Source organism: Phalacrocorax aristotelis, chromosome 9 (genome assembly GCF_949628215.1).
Source record: "Phalacrocorax aristotelis chromosome 9, bGulAri2.1, whole genome shotgun sequence".
Taxonomy (NCBI): domain Eukaryota; kingdom Metazoa; phylum Chordata; class Aves; order Suliformes; family Phalacrocoracidae; genus Phalacrocorax; species Phalacrocorax aristotelis.
Genome location: NC_134284.1, coordinates 36,825,209 through 36,841,487, shown reverse-complemented (window position 1 = coordinate 36,841,487; position 16,279 = coordinate 36,825,209). Strand labels below are relative to the sequence as shown.

Here is a 16,279-nt window from a genome sequence, read left to right as displayed (position 1 = left end):
ATTACTTTCCTAAATCTCCATGAGTTTTAAGCTCATTAATTCTACTATTTTGGATGGAGGACACTTGATTCCTTTCTTTTGCAACAACCTTTTATTTCATTATCAATGTAAGATATAATATTTACATATAAATATTTCATATAAATATTTCATCAGGCACATATTTAGACAGTCACAGAATAGATATGGCAATTTTTCTGAGCTGCCAAATTGCCTGTCTAAAGCATAAAGGATTATTTGTTCCCATCCTCAGCTGCAAATAACATCTACACGCAAAGCGGACCCAATTCTGAACTCTCTTGCCAACGTAAAACCTGAGCAACTAATTTATGCCCCAATGATACACTCCAGATTTGCAATGATGCACCTGAGATCATAATTCAGCCTCATATTTCCTACTAATTAGCTCTGTTCCATTTCAAATATAATCCCCGAAGAACTTTCCCTTTCAGCGTGATTTCATTAGCTGGTTAGAATTTATTACTGAGTAGGAACGACACACATAAACTGGAACTCAAACTGAAAGGAAAATTCAGACTATCACAATGTGGCCGACACTTCTGCCAACCAGGTTACCATGAAATATCTTTGATGTTTTAAGAGGCTTTACAAGTACTTGGAGGCCAATGCATTTGGCAAACAGTTTCTATTACAAACAATATTTTATGTAGCACCAAAGTAAAACCAGAGCATATAAAACACAAGCCCAACATGCAGCGATGTCCACTGTGAAAAATGATTCTGTCCTTCCCGCTATCATCGCTTGATAAGGTACACGATGTAAACATTTGATTATATTGTACCTGATAGCATTTTTATTTCCCGAGCATTCTCTTCCAGCAGTAAAAGTGGTGCATTTGAGTTATTACTGGATTGCCTCCCGCCTGCCAACAGCAGGCATTTATTTATTATTTTAACTTTTATTTATCAAAATTTGCACACAAGAAAACGGTCAGCGCTGCGGGAAGGTGCAGGGCTCCGAGTATTGCCACTGCACTTAATTCCCACTTCCCACTTGTTCGTCTTGGTGCTTTTCTGAAACTAAGCTGGGACAAGACAGCCTTGGGAGCACCTGTCTAGAACAACGCTCCCTTTTGGGATGCCACCCTCTCAACTCAGAGCAAGGAAGCCACGTCCTAGAGACCTTCCTGGGCTCATGGCAGCAAGGTTCATGGCCAGCGGGGCTTCTGATGGGTCCCCAAGGGCAGGCACAAGCTTCAGCAGGAGCTGGGGCTCCATCTGGACCAGCGTCTTTCATCCTTGAGCACCAGCTTTGGGGGAACCGAGCGGCGTGTCTTGCAGCACCAAAACAACAATATCAACAATGCTACTGCACAGACACTTTAAGTCACCACGAGCCAGTCTCTAAACAGCCACCTCCGTGCCTCCTCTGCCCCACTCAGCATCCCTTTCGCACTCGCAGGCACGCAGCAAACCACACTTGGGCGATGAACTAGTTAAACCCTGGCACTGCTGCTTTGCGGGGCTGATTTTGCACAGTTAGCCCAGCCTCGCCAGTAAACCGCTCACGTCATTTAAACCTGGCTGAAGGGATCCTCCTGGACCCAGCAAATTCCTTCCCCATGCAAAAAGCTCTCCAAAATGTGGAAGAAAGATACAGAACGATAAATGCCATTTTCTGAAGGGCTCGTACATTGGCCGTACTATTGGTGACAGCACATTCAAAAAAGCCTAGTCGTGGGTAAGAAACGGGCAAAAAGTCCCTGCAAAGGCGGCCGCAGAGGAGCCAGCTGCACAGCAAACCAGGCTATTTGGGGCTGCCTGCCCCTCTCCAGGGCAGAGATGCCAAGACAACATCCAGGGCTCCCGGGAAAATCTCTGCTTTAAAACGCTGTCTCTGCTTGCACGGCTCCTGGCGAAGCCACGCTGGCAGGACTTCACAGAGCAGGCTCTGCTGATGGCTTAGCTATGATGACAGACCTCCCTCAGCTCTGTCCCTAGCATCACGACTAGCTTCATCCTTCTTTTATGCTGTAGGGAAGGCAAAGAAGAGCGAGAAATGAACGCAAGGACTTTATAGGATCATCTTTTGGTCTTGTTCTTCCCCCAGAGGTCTCCAATCTCCCGTGGCAGGTGGGCAGTAGAGTAACAACAGCGACCAAATCCCAAGGAAGGTGTTGAGCTCTCCCTGCTGCTGGTGCTGTACTTCCATGATCCTAACTAACCTCCCACAGAAAAGTTAGCAGGGCTCACAGAATGTACTAAACAATAAAGATCAAAACCAGTAAAGCCCATCGCTTGTGATGAGTGCCAACACACCTAAGAGAAAACAGCACAGACAGGGTAAAATCAGCAATAAGCAAAGGATACGAGGTTTATTGATCAAATCAGATATTGCTTGTCTTTCATTACTAGGCCATTCTCAGAATCTCGTCTCCAAAACATCTAGGGAAGGAACTGTTATCTCTATTTTACAGATCGGGAGCCGGGACAAAGAAAAAACCTTCCCAGACACTTCCCTTGGGACAGGCTCTGCTGCTTTCTGTGGATGCTTCGCTCTCCACAGCCAACGGGGAGCACAGGTACTGGACTTTCAGATGGTTAAAATCTTCAGTTAAATTCCTCCTCAAGGTCCACTCAGTTAGACCTCAAAGCAACCTTCTTTGCTGTGTTTTACTGTTGAGCAGTCACTTCAGGATGTGACAAGGATTGCATGACTCGAAGTGTACCAAAAACCACACCAACCACATCTCGTGCAACAGGCATGGGCTAAGACGGATGAGTCTTCCTTTACTTTTGGTTTCCCATGATGTCTTTTTAATTTCCTATTAGAAGTGTTAGAAGTTGATGGCAAACACGAAAAAACAGAAGTCTTAAACCACGACTTGAGGCCAAATTATGACAAAGCACAGAAACCAGTCATTTTCCTAGAGAGCTCATAGTCTGGGATCCCGAAATAACTGACCATGGGGTTAAAGGGGTGGCAGAGGGAAAGAGAGGAAAGGAAAAATCTGTTAAAACTGATCAGATGAAATGAGAGTGGATCAAATTAAAAAAAAAAACCACCCACCCAACATAAAAGTGCTTTTATCTTTGAATTTATCCTTAATTTTTCTTTATTTTGAACCAAGAGATATGACCTAGACCAGTAGTTCCACTGAAAGATTTACCCTGTGGAGCAAAATAGAGTAATACACCACTTCGGCAAGACAAAGTCCTACTCCCACAAGCAGCAACTCTTCTGACACTCTAGAGAATGGGGACGTACCCAGCTACCAATGTCCACGAACGTATTTGCTCACATACCCATGAGCCGTATACAACGTGAAATCAATGAGTCATTACAGAAATAAAAGTGTTTCATCAAATACCTTTCCCTGCTTATAACTGATAGGAGCATCTAAAATAAATATTACAAAATTACCAAAAAGAATGGATTTTTATGACAATTGAATAAATGCTACGCCAGTTATGGAAAACGATGCTGAAGTCGATGTGAATGTGTGTACTTTCCTCCTGCAAGAAAAATAATGAAAGCATTACATGATGTCTGCTTTCTCCATTCATCTCCAAATTGTCACTTGCTGGGATCTGAATAAAGTGAGTAGAAATCTAAACAAGAACAGATTAAAGAAATATCTCCTGTTAGTAACTGTTATACTCCTGCTTATTATAACCATTTCCAAGTTATGTCTCTCATCTCTTTCAGGATATGTGAACTGCTGCGTCTAAGGCAGCACTAAAAACACATAAAAACAGAGCTTTTTTTTTTTTTTCCGCCAGTAAAATATTGTAAGGTAATAGCAATCTAAGCACTGCAGCCACCAGCCTTCGGAAGCCAGCGGGAGTCATCCCGCTGGGTCCATCAGGGACTGGCTCAGGACCTGAAGAAGTGCAGTTGGTGGGAAGTCCACATCCATCTCCCAGCAAACATCCCCCAAGACCCAGATTCAACCGTCCCTTCCTCTAACATGAAACGCACGATTACCTCCCTGCTGAAGATATTAACAGCATCTGCTTAAAAGCTTGGAAGTGGAGACCAGGATGAACAATACAGAGCTCGCTGGGTAAGTAGAAGAGCTTCAATGACTCTGAAAGACTTGAAAGAGTCTTCCAGGGCAAAATGTGGGACGCACCACAGCTGTTTCGCAGACCTGTGGCAAGAGCGCTTCTTGCACTTGTTCTTCCAATATCCCCCAGTGAACCGAGCTTCAGAGGATTTAAAACAAACAAAAAAAAAAAAGGAGCAAAGCTGAAAATTACTTTTATTACCTGCAAATACATGAAACAGAGCTCCTTCTGGGCTCACGATGCTCCCAAGAATTGAGACAAGAAAGTCTTGGCACTGGGGATGCGACAGCCAGCTTGCCCCGGCCATTACTTTGTGGGTTTGCTGTTTGTGGCTGCTGGAGTGGGTTTACCTCCAAACCTTTCCCCCTGAAGGTCTTGCTTTATCGGGAACACCCTCCACACGTGTATTTGCAAGTGAACTGAATTACTTGAAGTAATCCATCATCCACACATCATAGCAACCAACCCAAACCAGGATAACCACCACCCTGGACTCTGCAAAGACGTGTGGAAAAGATGATGTACACTGTCAAGAAGAGAATATGAACTAAATGGCTAAGCTGGAGGATCCAAGCGGCCAGAAAACAAAATCTTTTCTAGTTCTCACAGCAAATCTATGACAGAAAAGGGGGAAGAAGCCACTTCCCCTCCTTATTTGGGAGGACCATTGCTCCACTCCTTGTATAGTGGTTCTTGCTCACAGATTCACAGATGACTCTGTGAATCAGCTCTTACCGAGTTTATTATCACATTTCCTCTCTGCTGCTCAAGATCATCAAGGCCCCAAACACCACACATGCCAATCTTTAGTCCAAGCTATCTGAAAACCTCGCGCATTATCACCTTTCTCACCCATCGCTGTTGCTCTCTGAGGAACTAGTCTTAGCCGTCCATTTCTATAAGCCGTGCTGCTGCCGTCTTCCCGAGCTGTCCCAACCCACTGTCCTAAGAGCAACAGGTTGGGGAGTATCACAGCACGCTTTCACAACCCTGGTTTACTTCAATTTACAACTGCACTGACCAATCTTTTCTTCTCTTCTTAATGTTTGCTATGGATAGCAAAGACACTGCCCAGCAAAGTTGTGGTAGCCAAAATACACCACCATCCAGCCTCTGAGCATACACCTGATGAACTGCAGCAACTGAAAATCCCTGCAATGCTTTTGTGGTCCTGCTCTCAGTATTTTCCCCAGCATCGACCCCTCCTCTCTTGCTCCGCTCATGCTGCGAGGGCCCAGGACACGGTACCACCAGCTCCATCAGCCCTGACAATGACCTGTGCCCATTTACAGGACAGATTTGGGGCCCCGTCCACATATCCTACATTCTGCCCTTCCATGTCTTTCATCTTCTACCTTTTCATGATGTTTACCTTCTGTAAATTACCTTTTCTGTGCAGCTATACTTAAACTCCGCTAGTGACGATGGCTTGTTATAGATCTGAAAGAGCAGCTGTGTGTCATCAGTAGTCCTAGTCATGATAACCACAAAAGCCATCATCAGAGTAACCATGACCCTAGTAATAACGACATGAGTAAAAACTCTTGCGTCAGCACTCCCCAGTGCTACCACAGCGCTGAATTAAGGCAGCTCGTGCAGGCTGGTCCAACCCATTTGCACAGGAGCCAGTCCTCCCTACGACAATCCATGTGCTTTTGAACCACCATCAGTAGGACACTAATCCACTCATGATCCTTTTATGCTCTATAGGGAAAGACAGACCTCTCTGGAGGATGAGCTAAGATCCAAACCATTTTCTGCAATCTCTAGAGACGGAGCCCAAGACAGCTGTGCTCCCAATTTAGGTACATCAGTGCAGGTGGGATGAAGCCAGTCCTAATGCAGATGAACCCACAACCAGGAGAAGCCCAAGTGAGAGGGCTCCAGCTTTACTGCAGCCTTGACTCTCAGGAGGCTCGTGGTGTCATTAACCCACGTGGCTGCTGGCTGGGACAGAAGCATGCTTTCATAAAGAGCTTTGTCGGCACACCAGTAAATAGCTCTGATGAAAGCGCTGCAGATACCACAACACGTAATCAAGAGCATAAATAATTTGTTATACAACAGACCTTGGGAAAAACAAATCAGTTGATTATTAGTAATCCCAGAATCCCAGGATGGTGGGGGTTGGAAGGGCCCTTTGGAGCTCATCCCGCCCCACCCCTGCTCGAGCAGGCACCCCCAGAGCAGGGGCACAGGGCCGCGTCCAGGCGGGGGGTGAATGTCTCCAGGGAAGGGACCCCACAGCCTCTCTGGGCAGCCTGTGCCCCTGCTCTGGCACCCGCACAGGGAAGGGGTTTGTCCTCATGTTCAGGGGGAACTTCCCGTGTTCCAGCTTGTGCCCGTGGCCCCTTGGCCTGGCGTTGGGCACCACTGAAAAGAGCCCGGCCCCATCCCCCTGACACCCACCCTTCAGATATTTATAGGCACTGATGAGATCCCCCCTCAGCCTTCTCTTCTCCAGGCTGAACAGACCCAGGTCTCTCAGCCTTTCCTCACAAGGGAGATGCTCCAGCCCCTGATCCCCTTGGCAGCTCTGCGCTGGCCTTGCTCCAGCAGTTCCACATCCTTCTGAAACTGGGGGGCCCAGAACTGGACGCAGCCCCCCAGATGTGGCCTCACTGGGGCAGAGCAGAGGGGGAGGAGAACCTCCCTCACCCTGCTGCCCACACTCCTTTTCATGCTCCCCAGGACACCGTTGGCCTTCTTGACCCCAATACATTGCAACATCTTATCCCTGGAGGCCCCAAAAGAGGTCAGTTGTGCTGAGCACAGAACGCTGTTAAAAAGCAAATCTGCCAAAATTTTTTGGCATCTGAAAGCAGAATAAATAAGTGATGCACAAGTCACTTAGTAAAAAAGTGTAAATAAGTACCAACAATACAACAGACACATGAAAGTTATTTAGTGAATGTCTATATCAGATACACAGAAACATAGAATGGCTAATTATTTCCCATGAACTATATCAAACCAGACTTTTCATTTTCCAATATTAAACGCTGAGCATTTCCAAAATAATTGATTTCTCCTTATGTTTTCCTTCCTATTTCTGACGCTGATGGTTCACATGCAGATCACCTAAGATGGAATAGCTCTTTCTGTCATTTTTTTCTTCTTGTTATACACAGTATCAACAAATGAGATCAGTATCAGATCTGCATTCATGGAAATATGTCCTCCTATCTCATGTGCTTGTTCCTGTGTCAAGTAATGTAAAGCCAGGCATTGGGAAAATAATGATTGCCTCACTTTTTTTTTTTTACTATAAATGGGACTCCTATTTCATTTTTATTGCTGTATTTACATTAACAACATGGGTTCATGGAACTATAGAGCCTAAAAACACAGCATCAGAAATGTAACAAGCATCATCTCGCTGCTGTGTATTTAGGGGAGAAATAAATCAACTTCTTTTTCTCAGCAAAACCACATGGAAAGAAAATAAGGGTCTACTTACACTGTACAATGAGCTGCACCAAAGCTTCTCTGGGTTTCACGTTAAACCCGTTGTATTGGCTGGTCTGGCACTTGTAGGTTCCCGTCATCTCCCTGGACACGTTCACTATCCTCAGGATCCCATCGTAGCTCTCCGTCTGCATCGCCCCGTCTGGCATCACCACTTCCTTGTCTGCTCGGGACCAGAGAATGATGGGCTTGGGCTTCCCTGTCACCTGGCACTGCAACTCGATTGTGTCCCCTTCCCGGGTGACCAGGGGTGACTTTTCTTGAGGAACAGTCAAATTGGGTGGGACTTCAAAGGAGAAAAAGAGACAGTTCAACAGTTAGCGCTACAGAGACGTCAGGTGGCCTTTTTGCTTGCACAGTCGTAATTATATATGAAGAATTAATTTACATACAGACAACAATGCATAGTGACTACATATATTGGAAGACAGTGCAATGGTACTATATTGATGAGACAAGGTGCTCAGCTGCTTCAAGTGGTTAAAATAAGATTTAACAGCCCCAGCTATGACACTTATTTGCCTCCCTGTGCACCTCTGACATGCCAATATGCCATACCAGCGTACGTCAGCGCACTCGGACCGCTGGTCGCAGCTAGCACGTTATTACTGCAGGTTACGGCTTTCCTTTTTATGAGTATTTGGCACTAAACCCCCTTTTCTATAACAGACTGGCTGCTGGTTTTATCCAGCTCGTAATGGCCATGCAACGAGGAAGAATCGTGCCAATTCAGAAATCAGCTCAGAATTCAAGACCTGAGACCAAAATGCAGTTGGCATCTTTCTATTGGCATCTTTCAGTCACGGGAGCTTTATCAACGTGGTATTTTCTTCATAGAGATTTGCATTAACAGACATAGAAGGAATATGTGAACGGCTGTTTCCAGCAGGAGTCAGCCCCTCGGAGCAGGAATACCTGGCACCGCCACGCAGCGCTCTGGCAATATCCAAGGACCCATCCTTCCTCCTTGTGCAGTCTTGCAAGAGCGAGACTCTAATTGCCCCGAGCACCTCTCCGAACCACTAGCCACAGCTCTGAACCACCCGTCCTTGGCAGCGAGAAGAGCGAGCTCGCCATGGAAGAGGCGCTGCTGTGCAAGGTGACGGATCAGGACAGAAATGCCGTGGCACCCCGGCAAAGGCATCGGTGTTTGCACAACGGGCAAACTCCCACAGCGTCGGTGGGGGTGAGCTTCCACCATCGGTCCCATCAGAGGCGGCCCCTCTGCCTCAGCCATTTAGGTGACACAGTTTGATAATTAGAAAGCTCCGCTGGCCTAACGAGAACGGTTTTGCCATGCCCAGTTATTGTTCCCAACCCATCATACCCCTGTTGGGTTTATAACCAATCTCTTAGTCCTCTTTTAGTGCAACACAAACGAAAACTTCGCCTCTGGATCTGCCCGTGATCTCCAGATCACACATGGTACCTTGCTTAGGGGGGGAGCGTGGGCTGCGGTGTGATGGGTGAAGATATGGAAAAGCCTGATTTAAACACTGCCCACCCTCTCTTTCCTTTTGTGCCATCTGAAAACTTGGCTTCCCTTATGGGTCTTCTGTTCTGAATCACAAAGAGAGATGCTTTCTGTTTTAAATCAGTCCCTCCTAGGAGCATTACCTCTCCGCGCGCTGTCCTGCCTTCAATTACTTTGCTTGAATGCCAGGAGTGAGAAAATACAGCCTGCACCTTAACTCCTGTCCACAGGAAAAAATAATCAAAGGCTCCTTTCAGGCCCCCAGAGACAGAAACAACAGGCTTGTTCCAGTGAGAAACAGTTCCAGTTTTCCCCCGGGATCTCCCCTGTGTCGATGGACCTGACGAGCTTGCTAGGAATCAGAGGTTAAATCAGGGACTTTCATAGGTACCAGAATGCTGGTTTCAGCTGTTTTGAAGCCTTTAATAGCTGCTTCTGAATCTGGTGGGGCATGCAATAGCAGAAACAACTTTTTCCATGGGAGAGTAAAGGAAAAATTATTTTATACTTCAAAAAAAAGAAAAAAAAGAAAAAAAGAAAAAAAAAGAAAAGGGAAAAATAGGAAGACTGCTTAATAAAACATTCCCAGCATTAATAAAATATTCTTGTTTTTCACTTATGCCCATGTGTGCCATAGCAGGTCCTGAGCACAGGCCCGTGCCTAGGAGACCTGGATGCTTGGAGGGAGCCCAGAGGAGAACCACCCCATGAAGATGCCCAAAAGCCTCTGGTGGGTAAGGGCTGCAGGATGTGAGATGTCCCACCCCAGCAAAGGGAGGGAGGTACAAAGCCATGACAGCAGCCTTGTCAGAGCTTTGCCAGAGCTCAGAGGAGAAATACAGAGAGAAAATGGTGCTGAAGGCAGCGAGGGATGAGACAGGAGCAGACGAGCGCTGCTCTGTGGTCCTCCCAGCTATTCTGGCTGCCTTTCTCCGCCAGAGTGGGCCCTTCCCTCGGCCTCATTTCTACGTCCCATGCTTTTGCTGTCAAATACTTGGTACTTGTGCTGGACATACATCGCCCAAGCACTTGTGGTGGGACTCCTCCACCTCCTCCCCTGAAAGCGAGCACATCAAATAGGTACCAAACGGCCACTTCCTAAAGCAATGCTCTCTGAAAACATAGTCTAAACTGGCAAAAAAAGTATTGTTCCAAGAAGGAAAGTACAGTTTAAAGAGAAAGGTTTGAAAACACACTGTTCACTCCCTGCCTGCAGGAAGGAGCCCCCTTCTGAACATTTTTTAGCAGCTTACCTAGTTTCTGGCTTCTCCACTTAGTTCAGATAATACACAGTTCTGGATCAGTAAAAAAACCACATTTGCTTTGTCCCTTCCCGCTGTGGGCACTGGGTCTGCTCCCTGCTGTCAATGTGCTTTGATCAAAGCATGTCCCAGCTGGTACGGACGCTGCAGGCTCCCTCGTAGCTCTCCCCTCACTCCCTGCCCCTCCGGCACCTCCAGCTGCCCCGGGGAAGCACAACCTTCTCCCGTCTCAGGGAGTCACTGACTGTGCAAACTGTGAGACCACGACCATGGGGTCACTGCCCTCAAACAGAATTCCTGCTATCAAGACAGAAAAGATCTGATATCTGCTCTTTATAGCCTACAGCGCTATCTACAGCTTGCAACCCCATGGTCTGGATGGGTCCAGGACATGAGTTTTCCCTTTGGTGGTTGCCCATGTAGACCTATTTCTGGACATGTGCTGGCAGCTTGTTCCAGACTCCATCCTCCCCAGACTGCCATGGGAGCAACAGGTCTGGACTATAAAATCACACCCTGTCTTAGTCTCAGAAATCACTCACTTTCGGGCTGGAGCAAGGGCTGTAAGCTCTCAGGTACTCAGCCAGGAGCGAGACCTGCCTTCGGCACGGTGAACAGTCCTGTGCAAATGCTGCCTGTGAAGGCAACGCATGATGGAAGAGAGACAAAAATTAAGAGAGGACACAACAAAGCCAGCTTCTAGTGTGGAGGCTGACCCAACCCTGTACTTGGAACAGGGATGGGATACAAATAAACTGAGGAATCATAGAATCATTAAGGTTGGAAAAGACCTCGAGGATCATCAAGTCCAACCCCCAACCCAACACCCCCAGGCCTCCTAAACCATGGCCCCAAGTGCCACGTCTGCACGGTGTTTGAACCCCCCCCAGGGATGGTGACTCCCCCACCTCTCCGGGCAGCAAGCGTTGTTCCCCAGGAATCCACAACATTCTTCTGGTTTAAGAAGCTCCTTCACTAAGCTCGTCACAGGAGGAGTAAACAGACAAATTTAGTGTGTCCATGAGGTGGATGAAGAGAGCAAGGGGGGGCAGAGATGTGTGAGTGCAACTGGGGGGCTCACGAGGATTTGCCTCCCCTGCAGCCACACTGCGGTGCTGCAGGAAGGCACCAGCCCTGAGCTCCGGCTGTGGGAGCCTGCCAGCTGCAAGAAACCGCACCTCAGACCAAGAGACAGGGGAAATTCAGAAATTTGTACACTCAGAGCAAACTGTGAACCCTATAAGGAAGAAACCAGGTAAAAATAAACCCTGCTTCTCATGGTCACATGTAGCTTCTGGAGGCATTTGAGAGGAAGGAGAGTGAATGGCACAGGACATGCATCTTGGGGCTGGGGGCGGGGGGAGAAAAATAGATGCATGCCAAAAAGGTCCTCTGCAACTATGAGCAAGTAATTTACCCTCTCTTTAACTAGGTTTTCTTTCTGAAAAATAGAGTTAACGGTACTGCAAAAACTGCGCGCTGCCAGGGTAAGGACAGTAGCCTACGAGGTCTGCAGGCAGGCTGATTTCAGTACCCCAGATGGAAAGATATCTTAAAATATCCTGACTCATCTTCTCCTGTATCATTTTGCAACACAACCGGTGTCTGTCACATTGTAAGCCAGCCAATATATTATTATGGTTTACTGTATTTATTAATGCTCTTGTTACTGGAAAAAGAGAAGGAGAGAGGCGGGACAAGGCCATCTATTAAAACAAATCATTTCATGGGCAATACCATAAATAAAAAGCCTGGCTACAGCTTTCATGTATCACATCTGACTGACAGCGCCCAACACAGTGAGCTCCCTTGAAGTATTTCTTTGCCCCCAACACAGCAGTTATGGCTGTGGGTCTCCCTTAACTCGGACGCTGATTCTCTACTGTCTCATTAGGAAGGAGGACAGCACTGAATCTTTGCTCAGGGAGGGGTTTTGGGAGGGCTTCCCTTTTTATACCCATCTATTTATTTTCACAGCCTCGCAGGTGCTTAATTATCTCTGAGGTGTCTGTTCTGTTGTCAAATTTGGCTTAAATTAGCTACACGGTCAAAAAATGTCAGGGGGTGTGGGGGTTTGCGACACACTAGATGACAGGCACTGGCAGCCTGATCGTGTACGGCTCGTTTTCATAAGCAATAAAGCTAAAAAAAGCCACAAAAGAAACTCAGATCAATGCAATGCCCAGAGAGAAATCAGGAAGATGTGGGGGAAAAGGGGGAGAGCTAGAGAACTGAGGAGAAAAGTATCATTCCAAGTTTTTCTTCCCTTCCTACGACCCAAGATGTAAGGAGGACCGAGGACCAGGCATCTGAGCCCGCTCTGCAGGAGGGCCTGGCAAGTCTGTGCGAGCAGAGGCGTAGAAATATAGAAACATAGAATCATTTAGGTTGGAAAGACCCTTAAGACCATCAAGTCCAACCGTAAACTTAACACTACCAAATCCACCACTAAACCATGTCCCCAAGCACCACGTCTCTACATCTTTTAAATACCTCCAGGGACCTCAACCCCTTCCCTGGGCAGCCAGTTCCAGTGCTTGACAACCCTTTTGGTGAAGAAACTTGTCCTAAAACCCAATCTAAACCTCCCTTGGCACAACCTGAGGCCATTTTCTCTCATCCTATCACTTGTTACTAGAAGCAAGGATGCCTGGGCAAGGGTGCACAAGGAAAAGTGCACGAGCAAAGGTGCAAGGGTGCGTGAGCAAACGTGCACAAAGGCGTGCAGGCAAAGATGCTGCCAGTGGGGCAAGCAGAGAGTGTCAGCCAAGCAAGCGAGCAAGGTGCTGCCAGCTGTGCCAGCCTCCCTCTCCTGGCAGGTGCTGCTGGGGCACAAGCAGAGTCTCGGAGGGGCTCAGCCCTTCTCGCTGAGGCATCAGCATCTCTCCTGCAGCACCAGCTACAGAACCTGTTGCAAATAAGGGTCAATTTTTTTTTCCCTGATTGTGTAGAATAATAAATTAGCTAAACTCTATATTTGAAACAACAGACGTTACCTTATTAATTCAGCCAGCGGCGTAAAAAATAAGTTAACACTCTTAGCAGTTAAATCTGTTTCCTAAAGTAAAGGGCTATTACTGGAAAACCAAAAGTGTTAGTAACACTAAATTAGCACCTACTTTAAAAACACGTACTCTTATCCTCTGAAATTGGCAGAGGCACATGTAGAAGAGGGCTACTGTTGATATATGTCCACTCCTGGCTCTTAAACAAAATGGCCTGAGACAACCTTTGCCTCTGAAGGTCGCTGGCTCACCAGAAGGTCAGATGGCAGAAGGTATCACTGTGTTCTTGTCCTCTATTTTTTGTTAAGCTGCTCCCTAGGCAGACCCTTCCATCTGATCTCCTGAGGTAGTTCTACTGTAATTCTACAGGATCCTTCATCCAGCACAGTCACTGTGCCTACAGGAGAACGGGGACAGGACCAGAGCAGCTATTTCAAAGAAAAAGCCAAAATACATGAGCCTAATATGTTTATTCACTGCATGTTCTGGGTAGACACAATGTAGTTCTAGTCTACTCTAGATCTTTGAAATCTTCATGGGTCAAGTTACTGTCCTGATTTTGAACCTCCAGGTAGCTTAAATAATTGCCAAAAAGGCAACAGCAGAGGCAAGAATCTGCATGCACAGAAATCACCCAAAAGGGCAGAAAGCAACCAGCATGAGGAGGAGAGAGGCGTAGAAGTGGTGACCCCATGGTAGGGTTGGGAGGGGACAGCAGGACTCCTGAGCTCTTGACGGGGGATGGCGGATGGCACAGGTGAAGTAGGGGCTACCATCACCACCGTATTTCCTCAGGTGCCTTAAACAGGCAGAAAGCAAAGCTGTAGCCCTTAAGCAATGCCTGCCAATCTTAGCAGCGGTGGGGAGGAGTTGTGGGCTAGTGGGATTGGGCTGCTTAAAATGGACTAATGGTAATAACTAGTAATTATAGGATAAAGCGGAGCAAAGGAGCGTTTGAGCTGCATATCAAGAAATAATCCGTGCTGGAGATTACTCAGAGATAATCTCCCAAAAGAAGCGTTGGAAGCCACATTGTTCACGTAATTTAAAACCACCCTGGATAAGGAATACTGAAGAATCTGCACCGCACTGGCTAGGAGATAGAGGTGGAATTACTTGCGTATCCTCCTCCTCTAATATTTATGAGTCTGAAGGGCTGAATCTCTAGTATTAATCATCCTCTGCCAGACATGTATTTCGGTCCTTGTTCATGATTCATACTCCTTAGGTTATGGAGGGTTTTCTTAAGACAGGGCGGACTAAGCTTTAGTATAGGAAGCTGAGCCGATACACAAAATCTGTTTGAGCAAGACGATTTAGCCTTTGAAGGGCAGCGAGCGACAATTATTCAGGTTCTCTAGACGTTTCTGTAAACAGAGACTAAAACTGCTCGGCGTACCCTCAATGTGCGATTCTATTAGAAGAAGAGTTGGGGAATACTGGGGAGCATGTGCTGAAAAGGTCTCCAGAGGTGAGAAGAGAGTCCTGGGGGAGACTGCTGGTCCAGCCAAACGATTGGAAAAGCAGCTGAAGTCAAGAGCATTTACTTTCACCTTTCCATGGCCTTTCATCACCATGAAAGAGAATCTATCTAGTTACTCGTGTGGAAGGTAAATCGAGCGACCTCTAAGGAAATCATGTCTGGATTTCACAGTCGCTTTCTGCTCTCATTGCTCCGCTTGCCTGTGTGCTGTCCTGCACATACACAGAGGAGAGAAAGCACCGCAGCCCGTACTCTCTTGGGCGCAAGCCACTTCTGATTGCAAGACATGAACAACCACCACATATTTTATGGTGGGCGCTTGTGTAATAGATCTGCTTAGACAGTAAAATAATTCCAGAATCAGTTCTTACACCTCAACATACTTTTAATACCTTAAAACACCACCTTACTCTGCAGTCAGACTCTGAAGAGGCACATTTTCAACCCAGAACATACACAGCCAGTGGCAAATTAGCCAAATTAGCTTTCAGTGATCTCGCCGGAGTCATGCTGAGGAGGAGCTCCATGAGCCATATGCAATGCGAGATGATGAGCCGACTCCACGGCCCTCCAGAGAAGAATAAAGAGCCTCCGCGATACATGGCCGCTAAAGAGGGTGTCTGCTCCCAGAAACCCAGCTGAAGTCAGTCTGCGGTGGATGAACACATCGCGGAGAAATCAGATTTCCCTGGGGGGGACCAAGTGCTGGGGAGGGAAGGGGCTGCAGAGCAGGAGATCACCCATCCTCGCCCCCTCCCTGCCCGAGCAGGCAGCCGAGCCGCTCGGCCAGCTGTGCTGCAAGCTGCGTGACGGGAAGGGACGGCGGCTCCCACGGATAGAATTAAAAAGAAAAATCTCTGCACATTAAGTACTAAAATAGAACTATAAAAGAAAAAAGCTTTTAAACAAAATCTGGCATTTATCTGTCCCTTCTGTTCACCTACTCCTTTCAAAGATAAACTCCAAAGATAACAGCTCACAAAAATAATCAATTTACTGCAGTAATGAAATGTCTGCCTATTTTCAGGTATGTCTCAGCGTTGCCCATGAACGATCACTCTGGACAGTGCTTAAGGTTTACAAATATCTTAATTGGGCCACTAATTATCTCACAAAAAACATTTTTTCATTATGCAAAAAGGCAGTACTGTGATTTTAATAAACATTTAGAATTAAAATGAAGGTCTCTTATGTATCATCAAAGGACGACCAAGATGACCGGAGGACACATATTTCACAAACAGATCAAGGCCACATGTCCAAACACATCAGCCTGGACATTTAATTAATTCATTATTTAATAGACAGATGATTAGCTTAACAGGGAAGCCCTCTTATTGTACTGCAGGGAGGAGCCACAGCCTAATATATTCTAGTTCTTCAGGAATTTCCCTGCCTGCCTCTGGCAGCATGTGAAACCCACACTAAATGTTGCCATGACTAGCCTCAGAGGTGGAAGAGGGGATTTGGAGGCCGCCAGCCTGCCCTACACTCATGCCCAAAATCCACGTACCTCTCCGAGATGTGCCTACCCAGGGTACCCAGTGTGGTACCC

General features: G+C 46.8%; 1 protein-coding gene across 1 annotated transcript in view; it reads right to left on the bottom strand.

The window, feature by feature from the left end:
• Positions 1-16,279, bottom strand: part of MDGA2 (MAM domain containing glycosylphosphatidylinositol anchor 2) — a 398,250-nt gene that overhangs the window by 126,550 nt on the left and 255,421 nt on the right. The window contains exon 8 of the mRNA XM_075104400.1: positions 7,493-7,786. Coding sequence (XP_074960501.1) covers positions 7,493-7,786 — 294 coding nt within the window. The remainder of the gene's footprint in view (positions 1-7,492; positions 7,787-16,279) is intronic.